The 15,292-nt window shown below is 38.2% G+C and overlaps 1 protein-coding gene and 1 long non-coding RNA gene across 5 annotated transcripts in view; both read right to left on the bottom strand.

Moving 5' to 3' along the window:
* Window positions 1-15,292, bottom strand: part of LOC103466861 (vitamin D3 receptor A) — a 115,134-nt gene that overhangs the window by 59,922 nt on the left and 39,920 nt on the right. Inside the window, exons 1-3 of one of the 3 annotated variants that reach the window (XM_008412741.2) lie at window positions 13,600-13,985; window positions 13,423-13,496; window positions 13,229-13,291 (exon numbers count right to left, since the gene is read on the bottom strand). The exons of 1 other annotated variant lie outside the window; for it this stretch is intronic. In XM_008412741.2, the coding sequence (XP_008410963.1) occupies window positions 13,229-13,291; window positions 13,423-13,447 (88 nt within the window). In that variant the 5' untranslated portion in view covers window positions 13,448-13,496; window positions 13,600-13,985. Of the gene's footprint in view, window positions 1-4,230; window positions 4,797-13,228; window positions 13,292-13,422; window positions 13,497-13,599; window positions 13,986-15,292 lie in introns of those variants that run through there. One more of the 3 variants, XM_008412744.2, reaches the window with a different exon arrangement.
* On the bottom strand, window positions 5,668-6,715 carry LOC103466862 (uncharacterized). Of its 2 annotated transcripts, XR_533996.2 has the most exons (5): window positions 6,472-6,715; window positions 6,205-6,294; window positions 6,031-6,114; window positions 5,807-5,894; window positions 5,668-5,698 (listed from the first exon to the last, which is right to left on the bottom strand). It is a non-coding gene; the product is annotated as an uncharacterized LOC103466862 (long non-coding RNA). The 2 variants fall into 2 exon arrangements; XR_533995.2 differs by lacking the exon at window positions 6,472-6,715 and having other exon boundaries at window positions 6,205-6,354.

Below are 15,292 nucleotides of genomic sequence, written 5' to 3'. Positions count from 1 at the left end.
GCCATGGCTTCTGCACAAGTCCAAACCTGACCGCTGAAATTTATTGTAAGTAAATGAATAAAATATAAAGAAACAAAAATTGTAAATCATAATAGAAGATTTTTAAATCTTCTGAAATTATGATAGGATGGGCCTGTTGGTTCTCTCAAAGTATAAGAGATTGTGACCCAGGATTACACCGAAAGAAAAAGATCAACTTCCTGCTGCTTGATATCATTTAAGCCACATAATCCATTTCCACGCAGCAGACTACAAAAACAGTTTAGAATGTTAGAAAATTATTTCAAAATTCTTTTTGGTGAAAATAAAGTTGTTCCACTGTGGGTGCAAAATTATGCTTGGTCCGTATTGACGCTGTGTGACTTCATTTTGTACCGAAAATAGAAAAAAATAAAAAATAAAACTACCCCTTTAACAAAAAGTGAAGGGCCAACAGTTCACCTATTGGCCTCACTTCTGATGGTAATTCAGATCTATAACTGTACAGGACATGTTAAAAATACACAGAGGTCAGTGCAACAAATAACTTTCCCAAAATATATTACTACCTCAGTTCGAGGTTATTTGCTGAAAATATAGCTTAAATGAGCTAAAAATGACCATCTGAGTTTGTCTATATTTGGTGAATAATGCTCAAACATACTGAGGTAATAAATAAAGTGTGTGATTATACAATTCAGAAGTAGATTCAAATCTGTGTCCAAGTTTTGGTTCCCTCTGCATTGGCCTCTCCCTCTCCTGCAATTTAAAGCAACAGCTTTGAACTTTAGACCTTGTTTTCTAGGCAGAGGATAAAAACGAACTGGCCGTCAGGCTATTGGCACATGGTCAGAGAGACTGAGAGGGAGGAGCGAGATGGAGAGACAGAGAGGAGCTTGTAAAGAAAGGAATGAAGTAATGAAAAAAATTAAGGCCAAAGCTAAGTAATGAAAGGAAAAAGTGAAAAAGGAGGAGAGGTGAAAGAGACTGAAGCAGAAAAAGGATAGAAAATAAAGATTAGGGGGAAAAAAAGGCATGTGAGGAGAAAACAATAGACTAACGAAAGCAACAAAGTTTCTACATCAGGAGAAAAGGCACAGAACAACAAAAGGAAAACAATATTTATATATACATAGGCCTGTCACAATAACAAATTTTGCTGAGCGATTGTCCAAAGAATTATTACGATAAATGATAATATCGTTTGAAGACCATTTTAAACTGATGTAATGGTAATGACATAATAATGCAAGCAATATCTTGCCAAAAATAGATGCATTTATTTTCAAAAGAACATTTAACACTGGAACTGGTAAACAAAACAACCAAAAATAAAATGAACTCTGTCTGCATTAACAAAAAATGCACTTGAATACAAACTAAACAACATAAAATCAAAGTGGAATTAAAAGCTACATTCATCCAAAAGAGTACAGATTATGAAGTCTGCATACTATATTGCCCTTCAATAATCATTACATTTAAATAGAAAAAGATGGGCAAATCCGACCACCTAATACAATAGTTCACTCCTCCCTTAAGCCCAGTTCACACTACACATTTTTCTTTGCCCCGATTTTCTCCTTATGACAATCTTAGAATGTTAAATGTTCTAACATTTTTGCTTGCGATTTTGTAGCTGAATGATCGTGTCCAGTCGGTAGAACCTTGTGGCCGCTCCGATCTAAATCAGGGTTTTCCCTGTCACGATAAACCAGGGAGTGAGAACACAGCTTATTGAATGTGACAGGTAGCCAATCAGAAAGAGTGGATTCCCCTCCGTGCTTTCCCCTGAGAAAGCACGGAGGGGAATCCCAAACAGCTGACGGCACAACCGGGAGTGCAGCGGACATCGAAGATGATATGTGGAAACAACATTAATGTTTATTCAACACTTCGTGCAAAGAATATCCACAGAAATGACAAATCGTTGGAGCAAATTGCTGCCGCAGTTGATAAACCCGGTAACTTTTCAGTTGTTCATTGGTAACGTGACATAAATAGGTTATAATGATATTCAGTCAGGACTTTATGCTAGCCACATGCACTGCAGGTAGATTGTAGTAAAACATTGATTAATGCTTGGTTTTAAAATTAGTTATCTTGACTTGTAGCCATTATTTTGTGCCCATTGTTCTCAATGTAATTTTAAACATTAAAACGGGAAATATAAATTAACCGATGAAGCTTAAACACAAATGGTAAAGACAAAACAAACCCCAGAATAACTTGCCTCCATATCAGAAAATAAAGTCCGGTCCTCCACTCTTTTTTATCCAACATCTTTTTTTTTTTTTTGCTACATCATTTATTGCTTAAAATAAGCTCACAAACTATCACTATTGCTTCTACGTCATCAGCCGCGTTTGTTTACATTAATTCACGTGCGATATAGCGGGCTTTTCTCTTTGAAATCTTAATGTAGGTGAGAGAAATCGGTTTGTATGTGGTGTGTTGCTCTTGCCGTGTGGCTGGACATGCTGCACGATCAAACCTGATCGAACAGTCATACCTACAATTTTTTGTTGGCTACCGTCTCTCAGGTTTTGACAGTTCTGTGAACTGTCGGTTGTGTGTAGTGTGAACTGGGCATTACACTAAGGAGATGAGGAAAGAAGGATCAGTGGAGAGCACCGGAGTTGAGCATTTTTTCATCCAGTGTCTTTAATAGAAAGAGAAAAAGGCAGGAAGAAACGATAAGCCGATAAATTAAAATGAGGTCGATGGCTCTCATTTATCGTGCAATTAATTGATTTATTGTTTATCGTGACAGGCCTATCACGTGTTTTACTTATTAGCATTAAAAAACAAGTTTCTTTTTTGAATGCTTGATGACAGATGAGAATCAATATATCCTCACTAAGAGCTGCTAAAATAGAGTATGTGAACAGGGCCAAAGGGAGCGTCAGCTGATTCCTGTGCTGTGTCATGCACGGCTAGAACGACAGCCAAGACCCAAATAACCCACACAGACACTGATGTGAAAGGATTCTGTTAGGAGAGCTATTAATAATGTAAACATTTGACATTGAAGAACACCTATGTTCACAATAAAGAGCAGCTACTCACAATTTCAGATAAATTTAATAACAGTGACAGAAGATGTAAACTCCAGCTTCCAGTCGAAGTAAGGCAACTCATTTAACTCCAAGTTAAACTTAGTTATTAGCCTATAAATGTGCGAATGTTTCTGAGTGCAACTGAGTGAATGTGGCTCCACTGAGAAGCCCTTTGAGTGGTCAGAATGATAAAAAAGTGCTCTATAAATGTAGTTAATTTACCATTTAACAGACCACCTTGTAAATTTCTAAGCAACAGCTCGGTGAAAGAGCCAGGAGAGGCAAACCAGGGTTTGATGTGAATGTTAAACCTTAAGAATGAAAAGAATCTGAATTAAAATTTAGAATGACATAGCAGCAAAAGTAAGGACTCTAAAATCTACCAGACGTGTTCCCAAGATATTCGCACTATTCAGAACAGAGGCACATCCAAAGCAGTAACACATTTCAAAGGCATGACAGGAGTTGATGTTCCACAAACTAAACTCATCTTTCCTCCCGTTTACATCGTCATAACACATTTTTCAACATCCTAGCACAGTTGGAAAGATGGGATACAGCGCAACCACAAAAGAACTGCAGCTGTATTGTGATTTTATATTCCCACTTAATTTATTTAAAAAGAAAAACAAGAGGTTTTATGAACTGTTCAACTCTAATATTCAACTTTTTTCAATAACTACATAACAGCCTAAGTTTACATTAGGCTAATCAAATAATAAAATGTGTTTTGTAGCAAAAATCTTTTCAAACTTATTTTTGCCCCACCTTAAACAGCAGTTGAAGGAATACCTTTTTACATTAAAGTCCATCATTTTTATTGTAATGTAAAAAGGGAATTATAGTCTGTATCTTAAAAGCTATGCCCTTGTTTCAAAAGCACCTCATAATGGCCAAACCAATCCCCATGGCAACCATCAGGGTGTGTTGAGGACAATTCATTTAGCTACAGTTTACATTTACAACTACAGTGAATCCAACACACAGGACCTAAAACATTTCAGCTTTCACCACAGGTTCCACAAAACACGTCACCATGTTTTATTATAAGAAACATTAACCACCGAGATAATTAACATGGCATTACAGAGCACTAAAGATACTTCTTAAAAGCAATTCACAGACTTCCTGTTTACACCAAAACAAAATGTGTACTGGAAAAAGAAGGAAAGAAAGAAAAAAGGATACATACAGTTAGGCAGCACTCCTATGGCTGTTACTTCTTTGTGTGCTCATGTTTATCACTGGACGAATAGTGGGATTTTTGACCATGTATTCTGATGCAAATGCAGCTAGTCAGCGACAGATATCGACAGCAATCGACAGTTGGTGGGGCAGCGCAGTTTCGCCGGCCACAGTCGAATGCTGTCGAATGCGGAATCCTACAACGGGGGGAGGAGGGATGGGGAGGTGTGGGGGAAGTGCGGAGGGGTGTTAACAGCTTAACGACTCTACTTAACATGTTAATAGCAACAGGAGACCCACGTGATTTGTCAGTCATTGGATGAAAAAACAATGACATCACAATTCATTACTTACATGTAATTGGTTGGTAGATATCTCCCTATTGGACACACTAGACCTTTATAATTACCGGCCTGGTTAAGCCCCTCCCTAATTATAAAAAAATAACCCAGAAATAAAAATACACCAAGCACAAGGCATAAGTTTATATTTTWAATTTTTGTTGAAAAAGAAATATGTACAGACATGCATATAACACACATCTACAAATAAAGAAACCACACATATATAAAATAAAACACATCTACAAGAAACCACACATATATATAAAAAAACACATCTACAAATAAAGAAACCACACATAAAATAACACATCTATAAATTAAAAAAACCTTCAGTTTAAAAAAAAATAAAATAAAAAATAGATTACAGCACAAAATGCTTGTCTACTTCTGGGCCGTGTGGTGGTGGCTTTCTTTCTGAGCATGATCCAACATACAAACGCTTATKACGCAACATGCTGTATTTTGGGTTAGCTTCAAGTCTCTCTTGTAGTTTGGAGCAGAGGTTGCCGAGCTCCTGGCTGCGGAAACTTGATGGTCTCACAATCCAGCCCGATACACCCTCGAAGACGCCATCCTCTTCATCAGACATGARGTSAATGGTGACAAGGAAATCTCCTCTGCTGCCAGAACGCTCTCCCTCGCCTCCAGCAGCTGTTGACACAGAACAGACATTAAGTCATAAAGAATCTTTATGAAAACATATTGTTGAAACTATACTGACATTTAAAGTGTCTTGGTTTAGAAACACCAAATATGGGGAGGTGTAATCCATTTGTCATTGAAAACTATGGCTATGTGGTAAAGTATCAAAACATTGATAAAAGTACTTCAGTGATTTGTCATTAACCATTGAGGCTACATTAAAATTATTGAAAACCATCTTGTCCCAAAATGTTACAGCTTAAGAAAATGTAATGTTATTTTTCTTTTCACTGCTGATTGCATTCATACACACATATATACAAACAAGCATGCAAAACTAATGCATTTGATGCATCAGTTTTGATGCATCAAATGTTACTAATGTCTCTAGTAATTCATATTACTAGAAATGTCAATCTCTAGTAATAAATTTTACCTGCTTCTTTCTTCAGCTACATCTGGATGACTGGCAGTAGGTCCTGGATGCAGCTGGAAAACATTTTTGTGCATTGTCAATAAATAGCATAATTACATTATGTACATAAACAATGTTGAAGCATAAAATATCATCAACATTCTAAAATAGTAGATACTCACACACAGTTGCATCTCTGTCCTCATCACGGACATCAGACAGTTCCAGAAGAGTCTCATTGACACAAATGTGACTCTCATTCTGTGGAGTCTGTGGAAAGAAATGTAAAATTAAAAAAATATTGTAGCAAATATATTGCTTTCTCAAAAATACGTAAGTAAATAAGTTAAAATTATTCTCAACCAACCATTATACAGTCGGGAATCAACACAGTGATTATACATACCGGCTTCATGACTTCGTCCTCAGATCCGTCCTCCGTCCGCCATTTTGTAGATCTTTACTGCGTTACACACTATGCCTTGCTGTACTACGTTACAACAAAATAAATAAAATAACGGGAAGATCAGTTTTCCTTACAAATATGCAAGTGTTCACTATTCACTAAATCATAACTTACTGAATTTCTCTTCGTCCTGGTGGACTCCGTAAGAGCTCCTCGGCACCGTGGTCTGAGGTCTGGCTGGTACGGCTTGGCCATTTTTAAGGTCTGAAAAAATCAAAGAAGTATTTTTAAGAGTTCAGAACATCAGATGTAATAGAGATCGCAATACAAAATCTCACCCTACACTTGTTTCGGCATTAAGAAAATGACAGATCGTTTTCTGTAAGAAACAAACAAAGCAACTCGCCTCACTCCACATGATATTCGTAAAAGCTTTCTTACCGTGAGTTCGGTCTTGTTGGACCGCCGCGGTGTCATCTGTTGTTTTCCGCCGGATCATTGCTTAATATCAAAACGATACTGGAAAGGTAACTCCGTGAAATAGGACTTTTTCCACCATTTCACACAACGCACGGGTATTTTCTTTCATGTTGGGTGTAGCAGTTAGCACTCGTTACCACAAGTGCAAATCTTCCTCTGGAGTTTAATGGCGGCTGCTTGACCGACTATGAAAGCGCATTACTGCCACCAACTGGACTGGAGGGTTAAATGAAAGTTGACAGAAAAAAATACATTCTAAAAGTTATTTTTTCAAGTTAAGTGACAGATTCATAGTCTGTTAGATTTAGTGCTTAACTAACAAAACTTTAAAAAAAGAATACAAATGTTTATATTCTATCAGAAGGTATCACAAACTTTCAACCATTTTGTTCTTCAATTTAAACTCGAGAGTTAAGCAACTGAATACTGAAAAATCTGTAGTTTCTTAAGTCCTGCATTGTGATGTGGAATGACCACTACCACTCCAATATAGCATGACTCTGGGTCTTTAAAGCAATCAGTGAACATTAACTTTAGTTTGAATATTATTCACAAAAATACTTTATGTACAATGAACCACTCTGGAACATGTTTTTCAGTGCTCCTAACACACATGTAATATATATATTTAATGGATAAAACAGATTGTTTTCTCCAAACATACTTCTTCTTTATGGTGAACAGAAATTAAAAAGGATTAGCTACAAAATGAATAAGAGTCAAAAGCCGGTGCTCAACGGTTGATTTGCATTTGCATGGCACTCAGCAACTTCATTTAAATACGAAAACCTCTGCTAGGCACATAGGGGAACACGGACACACAGCGTTTTTGACCATTTTTGGCAGTGTTCGACTCTGACAAAAACCTCTTGCCGAAAGCCCTCAATCTCCATGCGCATGGCAGAACAAGGTGTCAATAGCTGATGAAGATCCCATTTTTTATCCTGTGTATGTTCCTGTTCCTGCATTGTCCCATTGTGCTCTGATGAACTGTATTGCTCCATTACCAAGAACTGCTGAACTTACTATCATCCAACAGAAACTACAACTTGGTCAAACTATTCTTGCCCACTCATTCAAAACCCTCCAATGTATCATAGTGTTATGTTACGGACACAATGCATACAGCTTTTCCTACAACCTACACAATGTGGCCCTGGCCAAGTAGTTGCGTGGGTTGCATTATCTGATGGCAGCTTAGACATTATGTCATTTAAATTGGCCATTGTTTCTGAGGCAGATTTTGCCAGGGGCACAATGACTGAATGTGGTCCAAGTGAAACAAATAACACATTAAACCAGGTTATAATTGGGAACAGATCCCTGCTGGGGTAGGCTGTGGTCTGAAAAACAGCGCAGACAGATGGAGGTGAGGACTGGACATGCACTGAAAAACAGTTGCTTTTTTTGTTATGGTTTTATATCAACATTTCCCCAGACGTTGATGTCTGAGATGCTGAAAGCATCACATTGCAAATTTATTTTAAAATCTTACCAAAACAACGGAAAAAAAAGACTTYAGCCATTGTTATACTGACTGGGTAATTTTTTTTTTTAAGTTTTAATATTGCTGAAAATAAAGCTCTAAATAATGTTGTTTGTTTTGCTGTTATTTCCAGCTGTAAATCATGTAGAACTAAAAGGGAAAGACTTGTTTCTTTGTTTAGTTTTTTTTTTTTTCAGGCTACCAAGGATAAGCAGTTCCTGTGTGGTCTCTGTGTGTGCGTGTTATAACACCACAACAACTGCTGGATGACTTAATTCATATATTTAACTGAACAGAGTGAATGGTATTAGTCTTACATACATATGATTAAAATGACAAACCAGTTTACTTTTTAATCATGTCTTCGCCAAAGAAAACATACATTTTTACCCCATTTCTAATCAAATATTACTGAACATTCAAATGCTAATTCATCATATTTAACTCCCTTGACAAGCATGTCGTTTGTAGTCTTTGTCATTTAGTAATTTTCCACTTGCTGCTGAGCTTCATCAGCTGTTTACTGCATGTCAGTGTTGACTCCACACTAAGAAATAATCCTGTAAATTTACAGTAAAATACTGGCAGCTACAGACGCCAGTATTTGACTGTAAATGCACAGTAGCTGTACCGTAATTAATTCTCACAGATTACCGTTAAAGCAAGTACAGTATAGATACTGTGAAAGAACAGTAAAATACTCGCATCTGTAGCTGCCAGTAGTTTACTGTTCTTTCACAGTATCTACATTGCACTTGCTTTAACGGTAATCTTCTAAGAATAAATTTCGGTACAGCAACTGTGCATTTACAGTAGAATACTGGTGTCTGTAGCTGCCAGTATTTTACTGAAAATGTAAATTTTCAATCCTAAACGTAAATACTATGGTGGCCGACAGGTGCAAATGCACAGCAAACACGAGAAAAACAAATACAACAAAGAGACGCAAACAAAAAAGACCACAACCACAAATAAAATGCAGCAAACAAAAAATAACAATTGCTGAAAACGGAAGTGCTCTAGACCAGTGATCCCCAAACCCCGGTCCACGGCCCGGTACTGGTCCGTGGACCAATTGGTACCAGGCCGCGCAAGAAATAATTAAATATTTCCTTTGTATGTATTATTTGAGACTGGAGAATCTTTTATTTTGAAAATCCTTTAACCGGATTCTCTCGGTTACTTGCGCGCCAACACAGCCCACAAGCAGAAACAGATCAGATGTCTTTGGAAAGTTTCTTTGCGAAGGGGAAAACAGATCAGATGTCTTTGGAAAGTTTCTTTGCGAAGGGGAAAAGGCCCAGAGAAGAGACAGGAGAATGGATTTATCCCGGACCGGTAGGTGAGTCCCCACATTACAAGCCCGCTCTGCGCAACATGTGGCGACCGGCTGCTAATGAGGCAATGAAGCTTCAAGTTGCTTCGCCACGTAGAGACCAAGCAGGCTGTGGATAAAAGCAACACTTCGGGTGTTATTGTCTCCCATCACTCCCAGATGGGACCGTCTCGTTGCAGAGAAACAAGCTCAGGGCTACCATTAGTCATTATAGTAAGTTAAAATTTTCACGAAAATAAAATGTTCGTTTTTGTGGCGCATCTGTATCTTATTTTGAAGGGATATGTAAACGTTACCATAGCGACCGAGTCAGAGAGCGTTTGGGCAGTGGTCAAGAGGAGATGAGTAGAGCTTGTGAGTCTGAAGTCTAGTTTAGATGGCAAGATTTAAGAATTGTTGGCCGATTCTCCAAACCTTTGTGACCACAGAGCTGATAAAAGTACAACAGGTTCATCGGTCCGTGTGTCCAGCCACAAGGCCCGAACCGAATCCAGTCACGAACATCCCGATTCCAGAGGATAATCCAGTAAAACCCCCAACATATAATACGGGAATTTAGAATAACCAAACACGGATGACGATGTAGWARCARTAGTGATAGTTTGTGKASTCRTTTTAAGAGATAAAAGACGTAACAAAAAGAAAAGGCGGTGGATAAAAGACGACGGGAGCAGCCGCTCTATTTGCTGCACTATGATTTGGAGGTGACTGTTTTTTAACATTTTTAACTGAATAAGCACAATAAACATATATAATAATGAGCATTACATATAATAAACATTTCCACATATCTCCGATATCCACCGGACTCACAGTTGAGCGATATGTCAGTTGTTTGGGATTCCCCTCTGTTCTTACGTCACCACGCTTTCTGATTGGCTACCTCCCACGCTTTCCGATCGGCTACCTGTCACATTCAACAGGTTTTATTCTCTGTCCCAGTCAGGGAAAACCCCATAGGCAGCGATAAAAAGACCAAGAAAAACCAAATTGGGCATATTGAGGCTTTACCTGGAACACCAACATGCCCCCCCTCTCCTCCTCCCCGACCGCAGCAAAATGTCCAAGTCTTGACCGGTCTGCGGCAATAAAAAGGTTGGGGACCACTGCTCTAGACCACTAGAGCAGTTGTGTCCGCATTCAGAGTCTGCATCCTTTCAAGCGTTTTCTTTCAAGGGCTTGAGAAACGGCCCGGTCTAGATGTCAAGCCTCCTTCTCGGCATTATGTTGCTTAGAAACCATGACACAACACAATTTTACAATGTTTGTAGGCGAGAATGTAGATGCTCCGACGTTTTCGGAGATGTCTCCTCCCGCTGCATTAACTCCGCTAGCCAGCTGCCAGCAGGCCGGGTGGTCCAAATTCAGTATACTGCATGAGAACATCTGACTGATTTGGGCTTTCCCCAAATGACTGGGAGTTAAACACAAATATTAAGTCAGGTAACATCTAGTTGTAAAATTTTTGGTACACTAAAGTATTTCATTTATTCCTGAGCAAATTGGTTTGACTGATTAAAGTTAACCCTTTAACTTTAAAGGGTTAACTTTAAAGTTAAACCCTTTAAAAGTTAAAGTTAATCAAACATAATAGTTTGATTAAACTGTATTGTCTTAGCCGAGATCTGGAGAGATCTTTGAAAAGGAATACTTTGCTTGCATTCCTTGTGTAAATGTACTATAGGTGTTTGAGCATTTTAGAATTAGACTAAGATTTATTTTTTAAATATGCAACAGCCTTTATTACAAAAAGTGAAGAGTAATGGGGAACTGGGAATAATAGGAGTAATGGAGAAATCAGGAATAAAATAAACTTTGAGTCAGTTTTTTTTTTCCTTCGCCGCTCTGCGCTTCACGTTGTCACGGTTGCTAAGCAACATAATGCCAAGGTAGAGGCTAAGCAGCTAGCTGAAAGCTCCAGGTTCTCTCTTCCGGTCGTCGATATTCGTGACCTTCGAAGGACCCGCCGCAGACCGGGCCGTTTCTCAAGGCCCTTGAAAGGATGCACACCCTGATTTTGGATACACAGCTGTTCTTTGTTCGACTCCCCTAGTGGTCAGGAGCACTTCTGTTTTCAGCATTTTTTGTTTGCATCTCTTTTTTTGTTTGCTGCATTTGTGGTTGTAGTCTGTTTGCAACTCTTCTTTGTTGCATTTGTTTTTCTCGTGTTTGCTGGGTGTTTGTATCTGTCGGCTACTGTAAAATACAGTGGTGAAAGTAAATATACGTTCAAACACTGTCGTCTGTAGATGCCAGTATTTTTACTGTAAATTTAGTTTTACTACTGGTAAAATAAAAGCAAGGATGTTCATCTCCTCAATTGTCGTGCAAAAGTCACATCAATGTTCAAAACTGTAGGTTGGATTAATGTACACAAGTTGTAGAGGAATTTGTGGTACTTTGCACTGAAGATGAAGTGTGCTTTGAAAGTTCATCAAAAGCTACCATGGATGGTCAGGGATGGTCTTGTGATTAGGCCGGTCGCGATAAACAATAAATCAATCAATCGGACAATAAATTAAACCTATCGACCTCATTTTATTTATTGTCTTTATCGTCTCTTCCGGCCTCTTTTCTTTCTGTTGATGACACTGAATGAAAAAAGGYTCCGCTCCGGTGCTCTCCACTGACCCTCCCTTCCTCATTTCCTTAGTCTAATGTCCAGCACACATTACACGAGTTGTCGGCCCATTTTCAAACCCTGAGAGACACCTTAGCCAACAGAAATCCTAGGTATAACGGTTTGATCGGGTTTGTCGTGCCGTGTGGTGTCCAGCCACATGGGCACAAAATAATGGCTACAAGTCCAGTTAACTAATTTTAAAATCCGGCGTTAATCAGTGCTTTACTAGAATCTACTTGTGATGCATGTGGCTAGAGTCAGCGTAAAGTCCTGACTGAATGAAAATCATTATATATATATATATTATATATATATATATATATATTATGTGGTATCATTAATGTTGAATAAACATTGATACCACATATCTCCAATGTCTGCTGGACATTCCCCTCCGTAATTACCTCTCAGAAAGCACGGAGGAGAATCTGCGCTTTCTGATTGGCTACCTGTCACATTCAACGGGCTGCGTTAATCTCCCAGTCAGGGATAACTCTTGATTTAAATTGGAGCGGCCTCGATGATCTACCGTAACACACCACACACTGCAGGATGATCGGTTAGATCGGCCAACGACCCAAGATTGTCATAAGGGGAAAATAGGGGCAGAAAATTGTGTAGTGTGAACTACTGCATTAGGTAGTCGGATGTGCCCGTCTTCTCTATTTAAATCTAGTGATTACTGAAGGGCAATATAGTATACAGACTTCATAATCTGCACTCTTTTGGTTGAATGCAGCATTTATTTCCACTTTGGCTTTATGTTGTTTAGTTTTTATTCAAGTAAATTTTTTGTTAATGGAGACTGAGAATCCATTTTATTTTTGGTTTTGGTTGTTTTGTTTATTTAGTTTATCAGTTCCAGTGTTCTTTTGAAAATAAGGTGTACCTATAAGAAAATCACATGTATTAGTCATTTCCATTAAATCAGTGTCAAAAGGTTTTGAAACAATATTATCTTTTATCGCAATAATTTTTTAGACAATTAATCGTCCAGCAAAATTTGTTAACGTGACAGGCCTACTTGTGATTACTGATGGTGAAGTGTCTTTTGTGCTGCTCTCGTTTTCACCAACAAGCAGGATGAAGGGCTGTTCTGGTTCCACAGCAATGAGGAAGGCTTCAACACTGGCTCCCATCTTTGACAAAATACTAAGACGACGAATAATAAAAATTATTAATTATATGTAGCACAGCTACATTCAAATAGCAAACTAAGCCAATGAGAAAGTGATTCTACACAAGAAATAAGATCATTAGAATAACTACATACCTGCACATATCTGACAACATGGTTCACAGTTTGACAAGAGCTGTTTTGGATTCTTCTTGTGGCCTTTGGAAGTAAGAAGAAGCACATGAACCAACAGAAGAATGCCGGCAGGAAAAACAGTAAAAATAGCAGAAACATTATAATAATAAATAAATATATTAAAACGAAGTGTGAGCAAAACTAACCAGACCCACCTGTGTGCGTCACCATCATATTCATTCAAATTACTCTACCCACTCGGTTAAGCCTGGAGAGCATTTTTCACCACCTACAAGATAAAGCATAAAAAAGTCTGAAATAATTACCATGAATACAACTCAGACATTAAGTATCACATAATCATTAGGTATTATAAAAATTAGTCAGCTTACAGAAACATTCTGGAAAGCATTTCTTCTGCCAACCTGTCAGAAGAAATGTGTTGAAGTCATCATAACAGGCTTCAGTCACAAACATGACGTATTAATGAAGAAAGAAAGGCAGCCAATATGTTATTATTTATTGTATGTATAGAGACAAAAACATTTTGGCTTAGCTTTGATCACATAAATCAAGCCACCAGTCCAGAACAGCCACTCTTCCCATTATGCCGTCTAAAGCCGAAAACTTCAAGAAAACGACTCCGCAGCTAAATACTGTTAACTCAAATGGCCTTTCTGACAGTTTCAATGTTCGGTTAACCACCTTGTGCTACACCTGCTTGGCTTAAGCTGCTAACAAAAATAATAAACCAAGGGTGCTCACACCCAGTCCTCGAGAGTTGCCGTCCTGCAACTTTTAGATGCATCTTTACTCAAACAGACCAGGATCAACTCTGAACAGACCTGCTAACCAGCCATTCATTTGATTCAGGTGTGCTGGAGCAGGGAAGCATCTGAAAGTTTCAGGATGGCAGCTCTCGAGAACTGGACTTGAGCATGCCTGTATTAAACAGTTGTATACACCGTGATTTCCAAAACTTATGTTAAGCATAAGTCGATACTCTTGCGCAAATGGAAAATTAATGCATTCATAAAAAAATAATCAAAAACATGCTAATCTTAACATGGAACTTACCTTGTTATGAGAAGCTCCAGACAAGACGCCATGCTGCTGTCTCCGCTCCTCGGGCAAACACGTGACATCACAGATACGTTGCAATTGTGGGAGCAACTCTGTCTGATTTCAAAATCAAAACCAGACAGTGTTGCTAAAATTTAACTCTCTGGAATAATTCTTTCTGCACTCTCTGGAGTGTTAGCTCTGGAGTGTTAGTTTCCCTAAAGAAACTAACACTCCAGTTAGTGTTAGGAGTGTTAGTTTCCCTAACTAAACTATCTTTGAATTAGACCAGTGTTTCTCAACCCTGGTCCTCACCATACTCTGCATGTTTTAGATGTGCCTTTATTCCAGAACAACTGATTCAAATGATTGCATGACCATCAAGTACTGCAGAAGCCTGTTAATCACCCAGAGATACAATTCAGGTGTGTGGCAGAAGGGAAATGCCTAAAACATGCAGGACATGGGGCGGTGAGGACCAGGGTTGAGAAACACTGAATTAGACTAAACAAGTGTTGAATTAACACTGTACTTTTAACATACAACACCAACATTAGAAATCTAATACTTTTGATTTTGTTCTGTAGATTTTGATTCATTCCCTAAAAGATTTATTATAGAAAGTAGAGATGTGCCGATCAGGTTTTTTCCTGCCGATACCGATCACCCATGAGGGCCGATCACCGATACCGATCACATAATTATTTTTTTATCATAAACACTACCGGTTACATTATGTGGAAAAAGGAACCATAAATTCACCTTAATTAACACAAAAACTTGTTTTTAAGAACTTTTTCCAAGAAGAAAACTAAACAAAACAGGCATTGTGTAATACTATCTTTAACAGACTGATAACATATAAAGACTCTGAAGAGGCTAAATAATGCAAAGAGCCAAAATAAAACCTCTCAACATTGCCAAAAAAATTCAAGTATAAAACTTGACATTCAAAGGCAAATACAGGATCCATTACAATAAACAATCCAGAGTTACTGAATGAAAACTTCCTGATAGCATGGC

Source organism: Poecilia reticulata, linkage group LG7 (assembly GCF_000633615.1).
Source record: "Poecilia reticulata strain Guanapo linkage group LG7, Guppy_female_1.0+MT, whole genome shotgun sequence".
Classification (NCBI taxonomy): Eukaryota; Metazoa; Chordata; class Actinopteri; order Cyprinodontiformes; family Poeciliidae; genus Poecilia; species Poecilia reticulata.
The sequence above is the reverse complement of the archived record's forward strand: the minus strand, read 5'-3'. Positions and strand labels throughout refer to the sequence as shown.